Here is a 16210-nt window from a genome sequence, read left to right on the forward strand (position 1 = left end):
GATGCAGTGGGGGGGGGGGGGGGAGATCCTCTCCATCCCCCCCCCCCCCTGCAAATCGCACACTGCGTCCCACAGATGACATCTACATCTACGTGATTACTCTACTATTCACAATAAAGTGCCTGGCAGAGGGTTCAATGAACCTCCTTCAACTTCTCTCTCTACCGTTCCACTCTCGAACGGCACGCGGGGAAAACGATCACTTAAATTTTTCCGTGCGAGCCCTAATTTCTCTTATTTTATCGTGATGATAATTTCTCCCTATTGTAGGTGGGTGCCAACAGGATGTCTTCGTAATTGGAGGAGAAGATCCCGTCGCAACGAAAAACGCCTTTGTTTTAATGATTGCCACTCCAATTCACGTATCATGTCTGTGACACTATCTCCGCTATTTCGCGATAATACAAAACGAGCTGCCCTTCTTTGTACTTTTTCGATGTCATCCGTCAGTCCTACCTGATGCGGATCCCACACCGCACATCAATACTCCAGAATAATGTTCGAATACAATATACAGGGTGATTCAAAAAGAATACCACAATTTCAAAAATGTGTATTTAATGAAAGAAACATAATATAACCTTCTGTTATACATCATTACAAAGAGTATTTAAAAAGTTTTTTTTCACTCAAGAACAAGTTCAGAGATGTTCAATATGGCCCCCTGCAGACACTCTAGCAATATCAACCCGATACTCCAACTCGTTCCACACTCTCTGTAGCATATCAGGCGTAACAGTTTGGATAGCTGCTGTTATTTCTCGTTTCAAATCATCAATGGTATCTGGGAGAGGTGGCCGAAACACCATATCCTTAACATATCCCCATAAGAAAAAATCGCAGGGGGTAATATCAGGGCTTCTTGGAGGGCAGTGATGAAGTGCTCTGTCACGGGCTGCCTGGCGGCCGATCCATCGCCTCGGGTAGTTGACGTTCAGGTTTCATAACTGACCTTTTTCGTAGGACTCTCCATACAGTTGATTGTGGAATTTGCAGCTCTCTGCTAGCTCTGCGAGTCGATTTTCCTGGGCTGCGAACAAATGCTTGCTGGATGCGTGCTACATTTTCATCACTCGTTCTCGGCCGTCCAGAACTTTTCCCTTCGCACACACACCCATTCTCTGTAAACTGTTTATACCAACGTTTAATACACCACCTATCAGGAGGTTTAACACCATACTTCGTTCGATATGCACGCTGAACAACTGTCGTCGATTCACTTCTGCCGTACTCAATAACACAAAAAGCTTTCTGTTGAGCGGTCGCCATCTTAGCATCAACTGACGCTGACGCCTAGTCAACAGGGCCTCAAGCGAACAAATGTACAACTAAATGAAACTTTATAGCTCCGTTAATTCGCCGACAGATAGTGCTTAGCTCTGTCTTTTGTCGTTGCAGAGTTTTAAATTCCTAAAGTTGTGGTATTCTTTTTGAATCACCCTGTATGTTCAAAAACCGTAGCGGATTACTCCTGTTATGAAAGCTGAAGAGACCACTCCACGTAAAGGTGGCCTCATCGGCGAATAGGATGGATGACACAGATCCCGGTGTCTTGGTTGCCTTGTGAGGAAACCAGTGACGAAACTGCTCCCGATGTGGAAAATATAGTAAGCCCTGAATTCGCTGTAAGTGATAAAGGTAGTAACAACTGTCGTAAATGTTGCACACGGTCCTCTGGGTTACCCTGTACTGCCTGGTACTGACACGGCGGTCGCCTTCCACAGTGTTAATCACATTTTTCTCCAAGTCTAATGTCCGAACATTTCAGGTTCGTCCTTTACGAGTTCCTGCTTCCTGCAACGACCCTGTCTCACGCAAACTGCGAAACACCGTAGCGAACATTAAATGTTGTGGTTGTTGTCATCGAGGCTAGGTCTCACTATACAACCTTGCTGCCCGACGACTGTTGCCATTTGTCTTTCCATTTATTTATTTTTTATTTATTTATTGTTCCGTGGGACCAAATTGAGGAGAAGTCTCCATGGTCATGGAACGAGTCAATACGTGAAATTATAACACGATATTAGAAACAGATAAAATGAAATATAAAAAAAAACATATTCAGATGACAAGTCGTAAGTTTAAATGAAGACAATCAACCATGTAACACTGGAATTTGCTTAATTTTTTAGCTCTTCCAGGAGCTCCTCGACAGAATAGAAGGAGTGAGCCATGAGGAAACTCTTCAGTTTAGACTTATAAGTGTTTGGGGTACTGCTAAGATTTTTGAGTTCTTGTGGTAGCTTATTGAAAATGGATGCAGCAGAATACTGCACTCCTTTCTGCACAAGAGTCAAGGAAGTGCATTCTACATGCAGATTTGATTTCTGCCTAGTATTAACTGAGTGAAAGCTGCTAACTCTTGGGAATAGGCTAATATTGCTAACAACAAACGACATTAAAGAAAATATATACTGTGAGGGCAATGTCAGAATTCCCAGATTTTTGAATAGGAGTCGACAAGAGGTTCTCGAACTTGCACCACATATAGCTCGAACAGCCCGTTTTTGAGCCAAAAATACCCTTTTTGAATCAGAAGAATTACCCCAAAAAATAATACCATACGACATAAGCGTATGAAAATATCCGAAGTAGACTACTTTTCGTGTTGAACTGTCACTTATTTCAGATACTGTTCTAATGGTAAATAAAGCAGCATTTAGCTTCTGAACAAGATCCTGGACATGGGCTTTCCACAACAGCTTACTATCTATTCGAACGCCTAGGAATTTGAACTGTTCCGTCTCGCTTATAATATGCCCATTCTGTCTGATCAAAATATCGGTTCTTGTTGAATTGTGAGTTAGAAACTGTAAAAACTGAGTCTTACTGTGATTTAGCATCAAATTATTTTCCACAAGCCATGAACTTATTTCATGAACTACATTATTTGTTACTGTTTCAATATTACACACAAGACCCTTCACTATAAATAAACACCTTGTCGGCAAGCTCTCAATTTGAATACGGGACCATTGTGCACAGCGCTGTATCACATCCATTACAAGGTGAGTCGGCAAGAGAAGTGAATCGGACACAACATTACCAGTTACAATGGGAAGTGAGGACGCTAGTGAATGACGTATGAGGCACAGAACCAGCCTCAAGGAGGAAGCCGTGCCTACTGTAACTCTGGCTGCAAGGTCCCGGCGAATTGTAACAACGCGTGATTGAGTTACGCCATTTTAACACTTTAAGTCACCATTTGATCGCCTGTTTTTCCTTGTTTCTTTCTTCTTCCTTTTTTTTTAAAAAAAGTCTGTAGGCTGTAGAGCAGCGTACTAAGCTGCTGCCAGCCCGCCCCCTTCGGGGGGGAATTGAAAATCAATAAAGGGAAAAAAAGACATGATTGAGTAAATGGGCTCTAGCATGGAAACCATGCATTTCCGGAGGTAAGTTTTGTTTCGAAAGCTCTCATCGATCAGTGCTAGTTTGTACAGTTTTTGATCGCCCGTTTGTCCGCGCCCGGTAGCTGAAGGAAGATCTTGAACTCCCTATAGATGCGTTTAGAAGGCTGGAACTGACAAAAATAACAAGGCAGTGAAATATTTTGCGATGTCGCTGTTCGAGACTTCTCTCCTGTCCATGTAATTTACCCTGGAAGGAACACACATCAAGGATTTACTGAATGATTAATTTGAGTTTGGGAAATGATGATGAGGAACCGGCTGCAGAAGAAGAAAATGTGCATGCTGATCTGCCACCAGTTGAAGGTGACAGTGAATGTGCTAAATTGTGCTACTGCTAAAGACTTATTTTTTGAATGCTGTAATTTATGACTGCAATTATGTCACATTATTTATGTCATTTCATTGTAGCCATTTTTGTTGCTGTTTTTGGTGAATAAAAAAAATAGTCAGCGTGACGGATTGTCAATCCTCTGGGCCCGGGTTCGATTCCCGGCTGGGTCGGGAAATTTTCTTCGCCCAGGGACTGGGTGTTGTGCTGTCCTTATCATCATCCTTTCATCCTCATCGACTGCAGGTCGCCGAAGTGGCGCCAAATTGAAAGACCGGCAGCCGGCGAACGGCCTGCCCGACGGGGGGCCCAGCCATACGTACAATAATAAAAAAAATGTTTCTTTGCCTTGGAACTCACCAAACTGAGGACAGCAATGATGAGCGTGGCCAGCCGCAGATTCGTGATGCAGCAGCAAGTGGATACCCTGCACCACATGCTGGCCGATGAGTTGTGTCTGTTGATCACCAAGAGCTGAATTAGTACATCATCGAAGAAAAAGAAAATCTGAAAGGCTATAAAATAATAATATACTGAAAATATTGAAAAACTCAAATAAACACAAAACAGTTTCTTAAAAACACCCAACTCAAAAAGTGCCTTAAGTGGACCACACCCTGCCAATCTAACCCATGTTAATTTAGGCAAGTATTTGACCCATTTCAAAAAAAAACTATTCGATGCAGGACCTTATTTTACTGTATGTTACATGATAGTAACAGAGTCAACTGTACTAAAATCTACACTCCTGGAAATGGAAAAAAGAACACATTGACACCGGTGTGTCAGACCCACCATACTTGCTCCGGACACTGCGAGAGGGCTGTACAAGCAATGATCACACGCACGGCACAGCGGACACACCAGGAACCGCGGTGTTGGCCGTCGAATGGCGCTGGCTGCGCAGCATTTGTGCACCGCCGTCAGTGTCAGCCAGTTTGCCGTGGCATACGGAGCTCCATCGCAGTCTTTAACACTGGTAGCATGCCGCGACAGCGTGGACGTGAACCGTATGTGCAGTTGACGGACTTTGAGCGAGGGCGTATAGTGGGCATGCGGGAGGCCGGGTGGACGTACCGCCGAATTGCTCAACACGTGGGGCGTGAGGTCTCCACAGTACATCGATGTTGTCGCCAGTGGTCGGCGGAAGGTGCACGTGCCCGTCGACCTGGGACCGGACCGCAGCGACGCACGGATGCACGCCGAGACCGTAGGATCCTACGCAGTGCCGTAGGGGACCGCACCGCCACTTCCCAGCAAATTAGGGACACTGTTGCTCCTGGGGTATCGGCGAGGACCATTCGCAACCGTCTCCATGAAGCTGGGCTACGGTCCCGCACACCGTTAGGCCGTCTTCCGCTCACGCCCCAACATCGTGCAGCCCGCCTCCAGTGGTGTCGCGACAGGCGTGAATGGAGGGACGAATGGAGACGTGTCGTCTTCAGCGATGAGAGTCGCTTCTGCCCTGGTGCCAATGATGGTCGTATGCGTGTTTGGCGCCGTGCAGGTGAGCGCTACAATCAGGACTGCATACGACCGAGGCACACAGGGCCAACACCCGGCATCATGGTGTGGGGAGCGATCTCCTACACTGGCCGTACACCACTGGTGATCGTCGAGGGGACACTGAATAGTGCACGGTACATCCAAACCGTCATCGAACCCATCGTTCTACCATTCCTAGACCGGCAAGGGAACTTGCTGTTCCAACAGGACAATGCACGTCCGCATGTATCCCGTGCCACCCAACGTGCTCTAGAAGGTGTAAGTCAACTACCCTGGCCAGCAAGATCTCCGGATCTGTCCCCCATTGAGCATGTTTGGGACTGGATGAAGCGTCGTCTCACGCGGTCTGCACGTCCAGCACGAACGCTGGTCCAACTGAGGCGCCAGGTGGAAATGGCATGGGAAGCCGTTCCACAGGACTACATCCAGCAGCTCTACGATCGTCTCCATGGGAGAATAGCAGCCTGCATTGCTGCGAAAGGTGGATATACACTGTACTAGTGCCGACATCGTGCATGCTCTGTTGCCTGTGTCTATGTGCCTGTGGTTCTGTCAGTGTGATCATGTGATGTATCTGACCCCAGGAATGTGTCAGTAAAGTTTCCCCTTCCTGGGACAATGAATTCATGGTGTTCTTATTTCAATTTCCAGGAGTGTACTTTATCCATTTTTACAGTTTTCAAGAAATATATTTTTAAATTTATTAACAAAAAATTAGTCTTTTCTGCAGAAAATATTTTGTGAACTTCCTAATGGGGCAATATTAATGAATGTAGTAACAGAGGTGGCTTTTTATGTTACGCCTAGTCTCTAAAAATTTCATTCAATTACCTATGATAGTTTCTGATATAATGGGGCATATGTGCTGAAAATTTTAGTTTAAAGAAAAACTTTTGAAGTTTGTTACTTAAAGTTTATTAAAACTGTCATGCTGCATATCATGGCCCTTCTTTGGCCTCTAGCAGGTCTTCCAGCTTCTTTTTCACCTCCCTGAATGTTTGTCTTGGTTTCTTGGCTATATTAGATGCAAACCTGTCTGCATCGCCTATCCTCATTTTATCGCAGTGTTGCAGTCCAGTGGTCATATTTTCACCAGAATTAAATCCCAGTTTTTTCAGTACCCAACACTTTCCAGTATTACCACAACTGAATGTAATAACAGCATCATGAACTCATAGTTAAATTGTATGCATGCCTACAAATACAGTTTTAGGAAGGCGGTTCCAAATTATGCTGTTGAAGCATTCATTTGGGTTCTGTGTCTGCCCATGCACACATTTCCTTAGAAGGTCAGGATGAGCCAAGTCTCTGAAAATAGGTTTAATTGCTGTAATAACAGCAGCTGGAAGAGAATGCTGGTGACAAGAAGATTCTCCAGTTGCCTGAGCCCTATTGTATTTGCACCACGAAATTTCTCCTGAGGGACACAATGCATGACATGGCTTATCAGTAAAGGACTTATGGAAGAATATAGCCCAAACATCTCTCTTCATTGCCTCCAGATTTTTTTTATTTGTCCTAACTGTCTGCCCATAGTGTACCTGCAAGTTTTCTATAACAACTACTCGCTATCACACTTGAACAAAACTAACCGTGTGTTTGAAAGCGTGTTGTTTACAAACAGCAGAAACAAAAGAATACCGACCGTTGCATTCCTAGGATAGCCAACGCACTCGAGAGTAAAAAAAAAGTCCCTAACGTGCAATGTAGCGGATACAAAAATATATGCAGAAAAGTGGGTGACAGAAAAGCAGGCGTGGCACATAAATACATGTAGTACGAAAATGTTCTTTAAATTATCGAAAAAACATTTTTTCAACGAAATCCTTTTCAGAATACTTAAATAAAACGTTAATCTATCGAAATATGATGAAAACTGAAAATGGATTTTTTTCGACCTGGACCACGGTATTTGTAGACTTAGAGAAAGCTTTTGACAATGTTAATTGGAATACTATCTTTCAAATTCTGAAGGTGGCAGGGGTAAAATACAGGGAGCGAAAGGCTATTTACAGTTTGTACAGAAACCAGATGGCAGTTATAAGAGTCGAGGGGCATGAAAGGGAAGCAGTGGTTGGGAAGGGAGTGAGACAGGGTTTTAGCCTCTCCCCGATGTTATTCAATCTGTATATTGAGCAAGCAGTAAAGGAAACAAAAGAAAAATTCGGAGTAGGTATTAAAATTCATGGAGAAGAAATAAAAACTTTGAGGTTCGCCGATGAAATTGTAATTCTGTCAGAGACAGCAAAGGACTTGGAAAGAGCAGTTGAACGGAATGGGCAGTGTCTTGAAAGGAGGATATAAGATGAACATCAACAAAAGCAAAACGAGGATGATGGAATGTAGTCGAATTCAGTCGGGTGATGCTGAGGGAATTAGATTAGGAAATGAGAGACGCTTAAAGTAGTAAATGAGTTTTGCTATTTGGGGAGCAAAATAACTGATGATGGTCGAAGTAGAGTGGATATAAAATGTAGACTGGCAATGGCAAGGAAAGCGTTTCTGAAGAAGAGGAACTTGTTAACATCGAGTATAGATTTAAGTGTCAGGAAGTCATTTCTGAAAGTATTTGTATGGAGTGTAGCTATGTATGGAAGTGAAACATGGACGATAAATAGTTTGGGCAGGAAGAAAATAGAAGCTTTGGAAATGTGGTGCTACAGAAGAATGCTAAAGATTAGATGGGTAGATCACGTAACTAATAAGGAGGTATTGAATAGAATAGGGGAGTAGAGGAGTTTGTGGCACAACTTGACAAGAAGAAGGGGCCGGTTGGTAGGGCATGTTCTGAGGCATCAAGGGATCACCAATTTAGCATTGGAGGGCAGCGTGGAGGGTAAAAATCGTAGAGGGAGACCTAGAAATGAATAGACTAAGCAGATTCAGAAGGATGTAGGTTGCAGTAAGTACTGGAAGATGAAGAAGCTTGCACAGGATAGAGTATATAACGATATGTTTACATAATGTGTATACATAAACATACAGTTATAAATGTCCCCGTTCGTCGTCTGATCAGTCGGAAGTTGCATTGCATAGGAGAGTAAATGCCTATTCAAAATATAATTATTTTTGGATAGCTCAACATGAATTTCCTAAGGGACCGTAGTTTATCATGCATTTACCAGTAGAATATGGCGCGGAGAAAGTATTTCGCCGCATGCAACTTCCGTCCGAACTCGACGAAAGAATTCGTGACTGTGAACTCTCTATTTGGCAGAAACATATAGAAAATTAAATAATTTCATGAAGAAGTGAGACATAGATTCTATAGTAAATGAATAGTCCATACACCATTTCCATTTAACTCTGAATTTATGGCAAGTAATAGACAAACTTACACTGCAATGACGGATTTAACATGGATGCCGTTTTGACTGGCACTTCTCTTAATGAAAACAATTCCTTTGACGTTTTCACATACACGTCGCACAATAAATCTACTGCTAGGCACTTTTAGTACTACACATTCACTTTTCACAAAAACAATATTATTTTTAACGATAGTAATACGGCGGCAAGACATCTGCGTCCGACACAAGAGACAAGAGAAGAATGAGTAACTGTTCATCGAGAATATCTCGTACCTCAAAAAAAAAAAAAAAAATGGAATAAAAGTGTTCTTCTTCTGTCCGTTTTTCGCGCCGCGGTTTTCAAAGTCAATAACTCACTGCATCTCTGACGGCGCTTCGACAATAAACAAGTTACGTCACAGGTCGTTCACCTTTTACATTCTCGCAACATTATTTGCTAACTGTAGCTGTTGCCGAGCGACTGCTCGATTAGTGAATGATTTAAAATGATAAGACAATCACATAATGTTACAAGTAGCATGGAGAGCTGCATCAAACCAGTCTCAGGACTAAAGACCACAACAAGAACAACGGCACTTTATAGCATTACAGAGCCTGACGTACATTTTTACAGTGATAGCCTTGCAAAACGACGTGACAGTACGCTAGTACTTTTGCAAGTGTCCTTAAAACACCGACTTTGCCACACGTTAGCGATTATATCCCTGCTAATTCGTCCTTTTTTCCTGCTATTTCTGCGTATTTATTTTCTCGTTTTTGCGACTTAGAGCACAATGTTTCTTACTGGTGATACTTTGAAGTGTTTATTTAACGCATTTTACGTACTTGCTCCCAGTTTATCAAATAAATAGTAGACTGAGTAAGAAGGGGGAAAAAAGGCGATCGGAGAATAAATGCACTGTAAAGCAAATATAGTTGGTCATGTAACAGTCGACCCATATAACACCATTAAGGGAAGTGGAAAGTGACACAAATGAAAGAGTTTGGGGACATGTTTACTAATATTTTACGCTTCTTAATAAAATGGTGAAGAAAATAAATTGAAGGCAAAATACACCAAAGAAGATGAATGTGTACTTTGATTAGCTACACTATTGTGTTTTTTATTTGATTTGTGCAGAAAATGTATTTAAGCTGAATGCAGAATTTGGTAGTATGTGCTGTGGAAAATTAAAAATAGTTGGTATAGCATCTACCTTCAGCCACACACGTCCAAATTTTACTCTGTCTAAACATTCCTCTTCAAAGTGTTTTGAACATACTTCGGAATATTTTGTTGGGACAAAATTACTCCTCCTTATTTTCTGGAACCACATCTATTCTCGTTGTTCATCCTTCGGGAAACTAAAATATAAATCACATATAATAATTCTCCATGTCCTAGACACACTTAACATGGTCTCCTACTGTAACTTTGTAGTAAACAAAAAGGTTTGGACACACATATTATACGAAGACAATTACAGACTCCCGCTCTATTGAATTTATCTGTCTCCCGTCTTTCAAATCTATATTCATAATCGACAAGTCACTGATAAATGCATGGAGGATATTATTTGCTGAAACAACTAACCATTCCCTTTCCTGTTGCACTGGCAAAATTACGAGAGGAAGCGATTGTTTGTAAGCTTTTGTACGAGCCGTAATATCTATTATGTAGTCATAAAATCGTAGAAAAATAGGTCTACAGAATGAAGCCTTAATTATAATGCGTCTAGAAATTTTTAAACATAGTACCCATGAAAAGTTAGTATCCCTCCTTTCACTCACCGCGAAGTCCCGAAAACACGTGACAATCCTGGTTTAATGTTGACAACATGCGCAGAACGCAATGCTCACTCCAGAGATATTCACTCTATGGTATCTAGTCGTGTGTTATGATCTTTGACCTCTGAACCATGCTGATAAAATTGCTGACTCCCTACATTGCTCATTATCGCGACTTGTTGACGAAACGAACAACGCGAGTTAGAAATAGATTGCGATTCGTACTTTTAAAGTCTTCAAAGTTAATAAAATACGATAAGAAAATGCCAACAGGTCGTTTTCGACAATTTTCATATTCATCGCTTCTGACCTCACCCCCAGCGATGGTATTGGTATCTTTCTCCCATATTATTCTTGTCCAAATAATTAATCATGTATACCAGCTTTGCTTCAAATTGCTCCAGAATTTCATGAGTTACATTTGTATGTCACCACTTTACATCCCCTGCCCCATCCATAGGGTAGCAGTAGGTGTGTTACATTCATAGTTTCTCCCGCTAGCAGGTTTGGTAGAAATCACAACAGACGTTACAGGAATATGCTGTTACTAAGCTGTCTTTGCATCCCCCATACACTCCACCCCTGGGGATGAAACGTCGTCGGCACATCATCACTGAGCTTAGAGACCATGAAAACTGTGAATTCGATGTTAATTCGATGCTAATATCAGGCGTTTTCGAATATTTTTACACGCCGCGGCTTACCAACCTTAATCCTATCCTTAGCGGTAACAGGCGAGTATTACCCCCACAATATTTCTGTATAAATAATAAAAGTACACTAATTGCCATTAAAATTGCTACACCAGATGATAAACGCGTATTCATTGGACAAATATATTATACTAGAACTGGCATGTGATTACATTTTCACGCAATTTGGGTGCATAGATCCTGAGAAATCAGTACCCCGAATAACCACCTCTGGCCGTAATAACGGCCTTAATGTGCCTGGGCATTGAGTCAAACAGAGCTTGGATGGCGTGTACAGGCACAGCTGCCCATTTAGCTTCAACACGATACCACAGTTCATCAAGAGTAGTGACTGGCGTATTGTGACGAGCCAGTTGCTCGGCCACCATTGACCAGACGTTTTCAATTGGTGAGAGATTTGGAGAATGTGCTGGCCAGGGCAGCAGTCGAACATTTTCTGTATTCAGAAAGGCCCGTACAGGACCTGCAACTTGCGGTCGTGCATTATCCTGCTGAAATGTAGGGTTTCGCAGGGATCCAATGAAGGGTAGAGCCACGGGTCGTAACACATCTGAAATATAACGTCCACTGTTCAAAGTGCCGTCAATGCGAACAAGAGGTGACCGAGACGTGTAGCCAATGGCACCCCATACCATCACGCTGGGTGATACGCCAGTATGGCGATGACGAATACACGCTTCCAATGTGCGTTCACCGCGATGTCGCCAAACACGGATGCGACCATCATGATGCTGTAAACAAAACCTGGATTCATCCGAAAAAATGACGTTTTGCCATTCGTGCATCCAGGTTCGGTGTCGAGTACACCATCGCAGGCGCTTCTGTCTGTGATGCAGCGTCAAGGGTAACCGGAGGCATGGAGTCCGAGCTGATAGTCCATGCTGCTGCAAACGTCGTCGAACTGTTCGTGCAGATGGTTGTCGTCTTGCAAACGTTCTCATCTGTTGACTCAGATATCGGGACGTGGCTGCACGATCCATTACAGCCATGCAGATAAGATGCCTGTCATCTGGACTGCTAGTGATACGAGACCGTTGGGAACCAGCACTGCGTTCCGTATTACCCTCCTGAACTCACAGATTCCATATTTTGCTAACAGTCATTGGATCTCGACCAACGCGTGCAGCAATGTCACGATACGATAAACCGCAATCGCAATAGGCTACAATCCGACCTTTATCACAGCCGGAAACGTGATGGTACGCATTTCTCCCCCTTACCCGAGGCGTCACAACTTTTCACCGGTCAACGCTGCTCAACTGGTGTTTGTGTATGAGAAATCGGTTGGAAACTTCCTCATGTCAGCACGTTGTAGGTGTCGCCACCGGCGCCAACCTTGTGTGAATGCTGTGAAAAGTTAATCATTTGCATATCACAGCGTCTTCTTCCTGTCGGTTAAATTTCGCATCTTTAGCACGTCATCTTCGTAGTGTAGCAATTTTAATGGCCAGTAGTGTACATGACGGCTCCGCCAATACACTGTCCTTTTATATCTTGACTAAGCTGTACTGCCGCCGTCTGTACATGTGGATGTCGGTATCCCGTGACTTTTGTTTCCTCAGTGTGTAACAGATTACTCAGACACGGAACAGCCTCCGAACCTTCTTCGTTTGAGATGGAATTCAACATCTGTACCACCCAATTTGTAAAGCATTTTGTCACACTTACACTGTGACCAAGTAAACACATGAAACGTCGTGTGTCTCTTTTTTTCAATCTTTCCTCTTTCTTATGCTAAAACAAACTGGTAAGGATCCAATCCATACCAGTTTGCTTTAGCAGAAAAGAGAGAGAAGATAAACAGTATTTTGGAACTGTTCGAAAGAGAATTTTGGGTCCGACATTTTTCGTACATAAATTATACTTCTCGAGCTAATACCGGTGCTTGTCCGTGGTTTACCGGTGCGATATAGTATCTTTGTTTAACCGTTGCTAGTGTTCTTCTTGTAACCTCTTTCTAAGAAACTAGCATTCCGTTCAACTGCACTTCGAAGTCATTTGTCGTTTCTGACAGGATTATAATGTGTGGGCAAACCTAACAATTTTAGTACATCCATTATGTATGACGAATTGCGACTGTGATTTAAATTGGCAATTTATCTCTGCAGTGGCTCGAAAACATGTTAATGATGAATAAGTCGTAAAAAAGCGACTGGTTGCACATTTATTACCAGATAAATCGCCTAACAATTGTAATATCTTCTTACTAAACTTCCCTTTCCAAATTTGTGCTTTTTCCTTCTTCTGCATGTGTCACTGAGCGAGGTGCGAAGGAAATCAAGGATAATATTGGATGGGGAATGAAAGTACACAGATAATAAATGAAAAATTCGAGATTTCCGAATGTTATCGCGTCAGACACAGTTACAAACTTGGAAGAGCAGTTAAACGGAATGGAGAGTGTGCTAAAAAGGGGTTATAAGATGAACATCAACCAAACGAAAACAAGGGTAATGGGATGACGTCAGGTAAAGCAAAGTAGTCAAATTAAATCAGGTGATGCTGAGAGATTCGGGAATGACATACGAAAAGCAGAAAACAAGATTTGCTATGTGGCGCGTAAAATAACTGACGGTGGGGGGAATAAAGATGGCATAAAATGGAGCATTTCCGAAAAAGAGATATTTGTTAACATCGATATAATATAAGTATTAGTAAGTCTTTTCTGAAAGTGTTTGCCTGGAGTGCAGCCTTATACAATAGAGACGAAAAGAGAAAGAAGCTTTTTAAATGTAGTGATGTAGAAGAATGCTAAAGATTAAGTGAAATAGAAATGGGAGAAAATATGTAAAGGGTGATTAAGCTGCCCCTAACCATGGATTTTATGCAACCCACAATGCCTTAAAATACCACATGCAAGATGTTCATATTCTCTAGCTCACTACATCAGACTGTTAGTCCTACAGAAAAAGTTTTCGCTTGAGATCGTAGTTTTCAAATTAGTCAAGAAAAACGTACTAAACTTACCTTCCAACGAGAACTGTGCCCTCCGGCAATAATGTATGGCAGTATAAAATTCAAATACATAGAATTTCCTACAAAAAGGCCTGTTTCTTCTCTTCTGTAGGACTAATACACTCCTGGAAATTGAAATAAGAACACCGTGAATTCATTGTCCCAGGAAGGGGAAACTTTATTGACACATTCCTGGGGTCAGATACATCACATGATCACACTGACAGAACCACAGGCACATAGACACAGGCAACAGAGCATGCACAATGTCGGCACTAGTACAGTGTATATCCACCTTTCGCAGCAATGCAGGCTGCTATTCTCCCATGGAGACGATCGTAGAGATGCTGGATGTAGTCCTGTGGAACGGCTTGCCATGCCATTTCCACCTGGCGCCTCAGTTGGACCAGCGTTCGTGCTGGACGTGCAGACCGCGTGAGACGACGCTTCATCCAGTCCCAAACATGCTCAATGGGGGACAGATCCGGAGATCTTGCTGGCCAGGGTAGTTGACTTACACCTTCTAGAGCACGTTGGGTGGCACGGGATACATGCGGACGTGCATTGTCCTGTTGGAACAGCAAGTTCCCTTGCCGGTCTAGGAATGGTAGAACGATGGGTTCGATGACGGTTTGGATGTACCGTGCACTATTCAGTGTCCCCTCGACGATCACCAGTGGTGTACGGCCAGTGTAGGAGATCGCTCCCCACATCATGATGCCGGGTGTTAGCCCTGTGTGCCTCGGTCGTATGCAGTCCTGATTGTGGCGCTCACCTGCACGGCGCCAAACACGCATACGACCATCATTGGCACCAAGGCAGAAGCGACTCTCATCGCTGAAGACGACACGTCTCCATTCGTCCCTCCATTCACGCCTGTCGCGACACCACTGGAGGCGGGCTGCACGATGTTGGGGCGTGAGCGGAAGACGGCCTAACGGTGTGCGGGACCGTAGCCCAGCTTCATGGAGACAGTTGCGAATGGTCCTCGCCGATACCCCGGGAGCAACAGTGTCCCTAATTTGCTGGGAAGTGGCGGTGCGGTCCCCTACGGCACTGCGTAGGATCCTACGGTCTTGGCGTGCATCCGTGCGTCGCTGCGGTCCGGTCCCAGGTCGACGGGCACGTGCACCTTCCGCGACCACTGGTGACAACATCGATGTACTGTGGAGACCTCACGCCCCACGTGTTGAGCAATTCGGCGGTACGTCCACCCGGCCTCCCGCATGCCCACTATACGCCCTCGCTCAAAGTCCGTCAACTGCACATACGGTTCACGTCCACGCTGTCGCGGCATGCTACCAGTGTTAAGGACTGCGATGGAGCTCCGTATGCCACGGCAAACTGGCTGACACTGACGGCGGCGGTGCACAAATGCTGCGCAGCTAGCGCCATTCGACGGCCAACACCGCAGTTCCTGGTGTGTCTGCTGTGCCGTGCGTGTGATCATTGCTTGTACAGCCCTCTCGCAGTGTCCGGAGCAAGTATGGTGGGTCTGACACACCGGTGTCAATGTGTTCTTTTTTCCATTTCCAGGAGTGTAGTTTGCAGACAGTAAATGAGAGAATATGAAAATCTCACACACGGCTTTGGAAGGCTATGCGGGTTGCATTAAACGTACCAGTAGGAGCAGCTATATTACCCTGTGTACGGCAAAACTTGGCTAAAAGAAGGGATCGCTTGGTAGGACACATCGTGAGGCAAGAACAAATCGTCAGTTTGGTAATGGAGCGAACCGTTAGTGGTAAAAATTGTAGAAGGAGACCAAGACATGAATAAAGCAAGCAGGTTCAAATCAATGCTCGTTGCGATACTTCCACAGAGATGAACAGGTTTGCAAAAGGCGGACTAGCGCGGAAATCTGCATCAAAACTTTCTTCGGACAACGGCAACGCTAATATATCCTAAATTAATTGAATGAGTGCAAATTCCTTCACACCAGCTGTATCCGATATAGACGTATGAAAATTTGTGTCTGGCAAGAATATTCATGCTCAATGGTTCAAATGGCTCTGAGCACTATGGGACTCAACTGCTGTGGTCATAAGTCCCCTAGAACTTAGAACTACTTAAACCTAACTAACCTAAGGACATCACACACATCCATGCCCGAGGCAGGATTCGAACCTGCGACCGTAGCGGTCGTGCGGTTCCAGACTGTAGCGCCTTTAACCGCTCGGCCACTCCGGCCGGCAATATTCATGCCTCACTAGTGGATAG

At 43.8% G+C, this 16210-nt stretch overlaps 1 protein-coding gene across 1 annotated transcript in view; it reads right to left on the bottom strand.

Moving 5' to 3' along the window:
* The window catches only part of LOC126106739 (uncharacterized), a 30481-nt gene that overhangs the window by 11898 nt on the left and 2373 nt on the right, over positions 1 to 16210 (bottom strand). The window contains exon 2 of the mRNA XM_049913114.1: positions 4099 to 4195. Within this exon, the coding sequence (XP_049769071.1) occupies positions 4099 to 4176 (78 nt within the window). The 5' untranslated portion in view covers positions 4177 to 4195. The remainder of the gene's footprint in view (positions 1 to 4098; positions 4196 to 16210) is intronic.

Source organism: Schistocerca cancellata, chromosome 10 (genome assembly GCF_023864275.1).
Source record: "Schistocerca cancellata isolate TAMUIC-IGC-003103 chromosome 10, iqSchCanc2.1, whole genome shotgun sequence".
Lineage (NCBI taxonomy): Eukaryota > Metazoa > Arthropoda > Insecta > Orthoptera > Acrididae > Schistocerca > Schistocerca cancellata.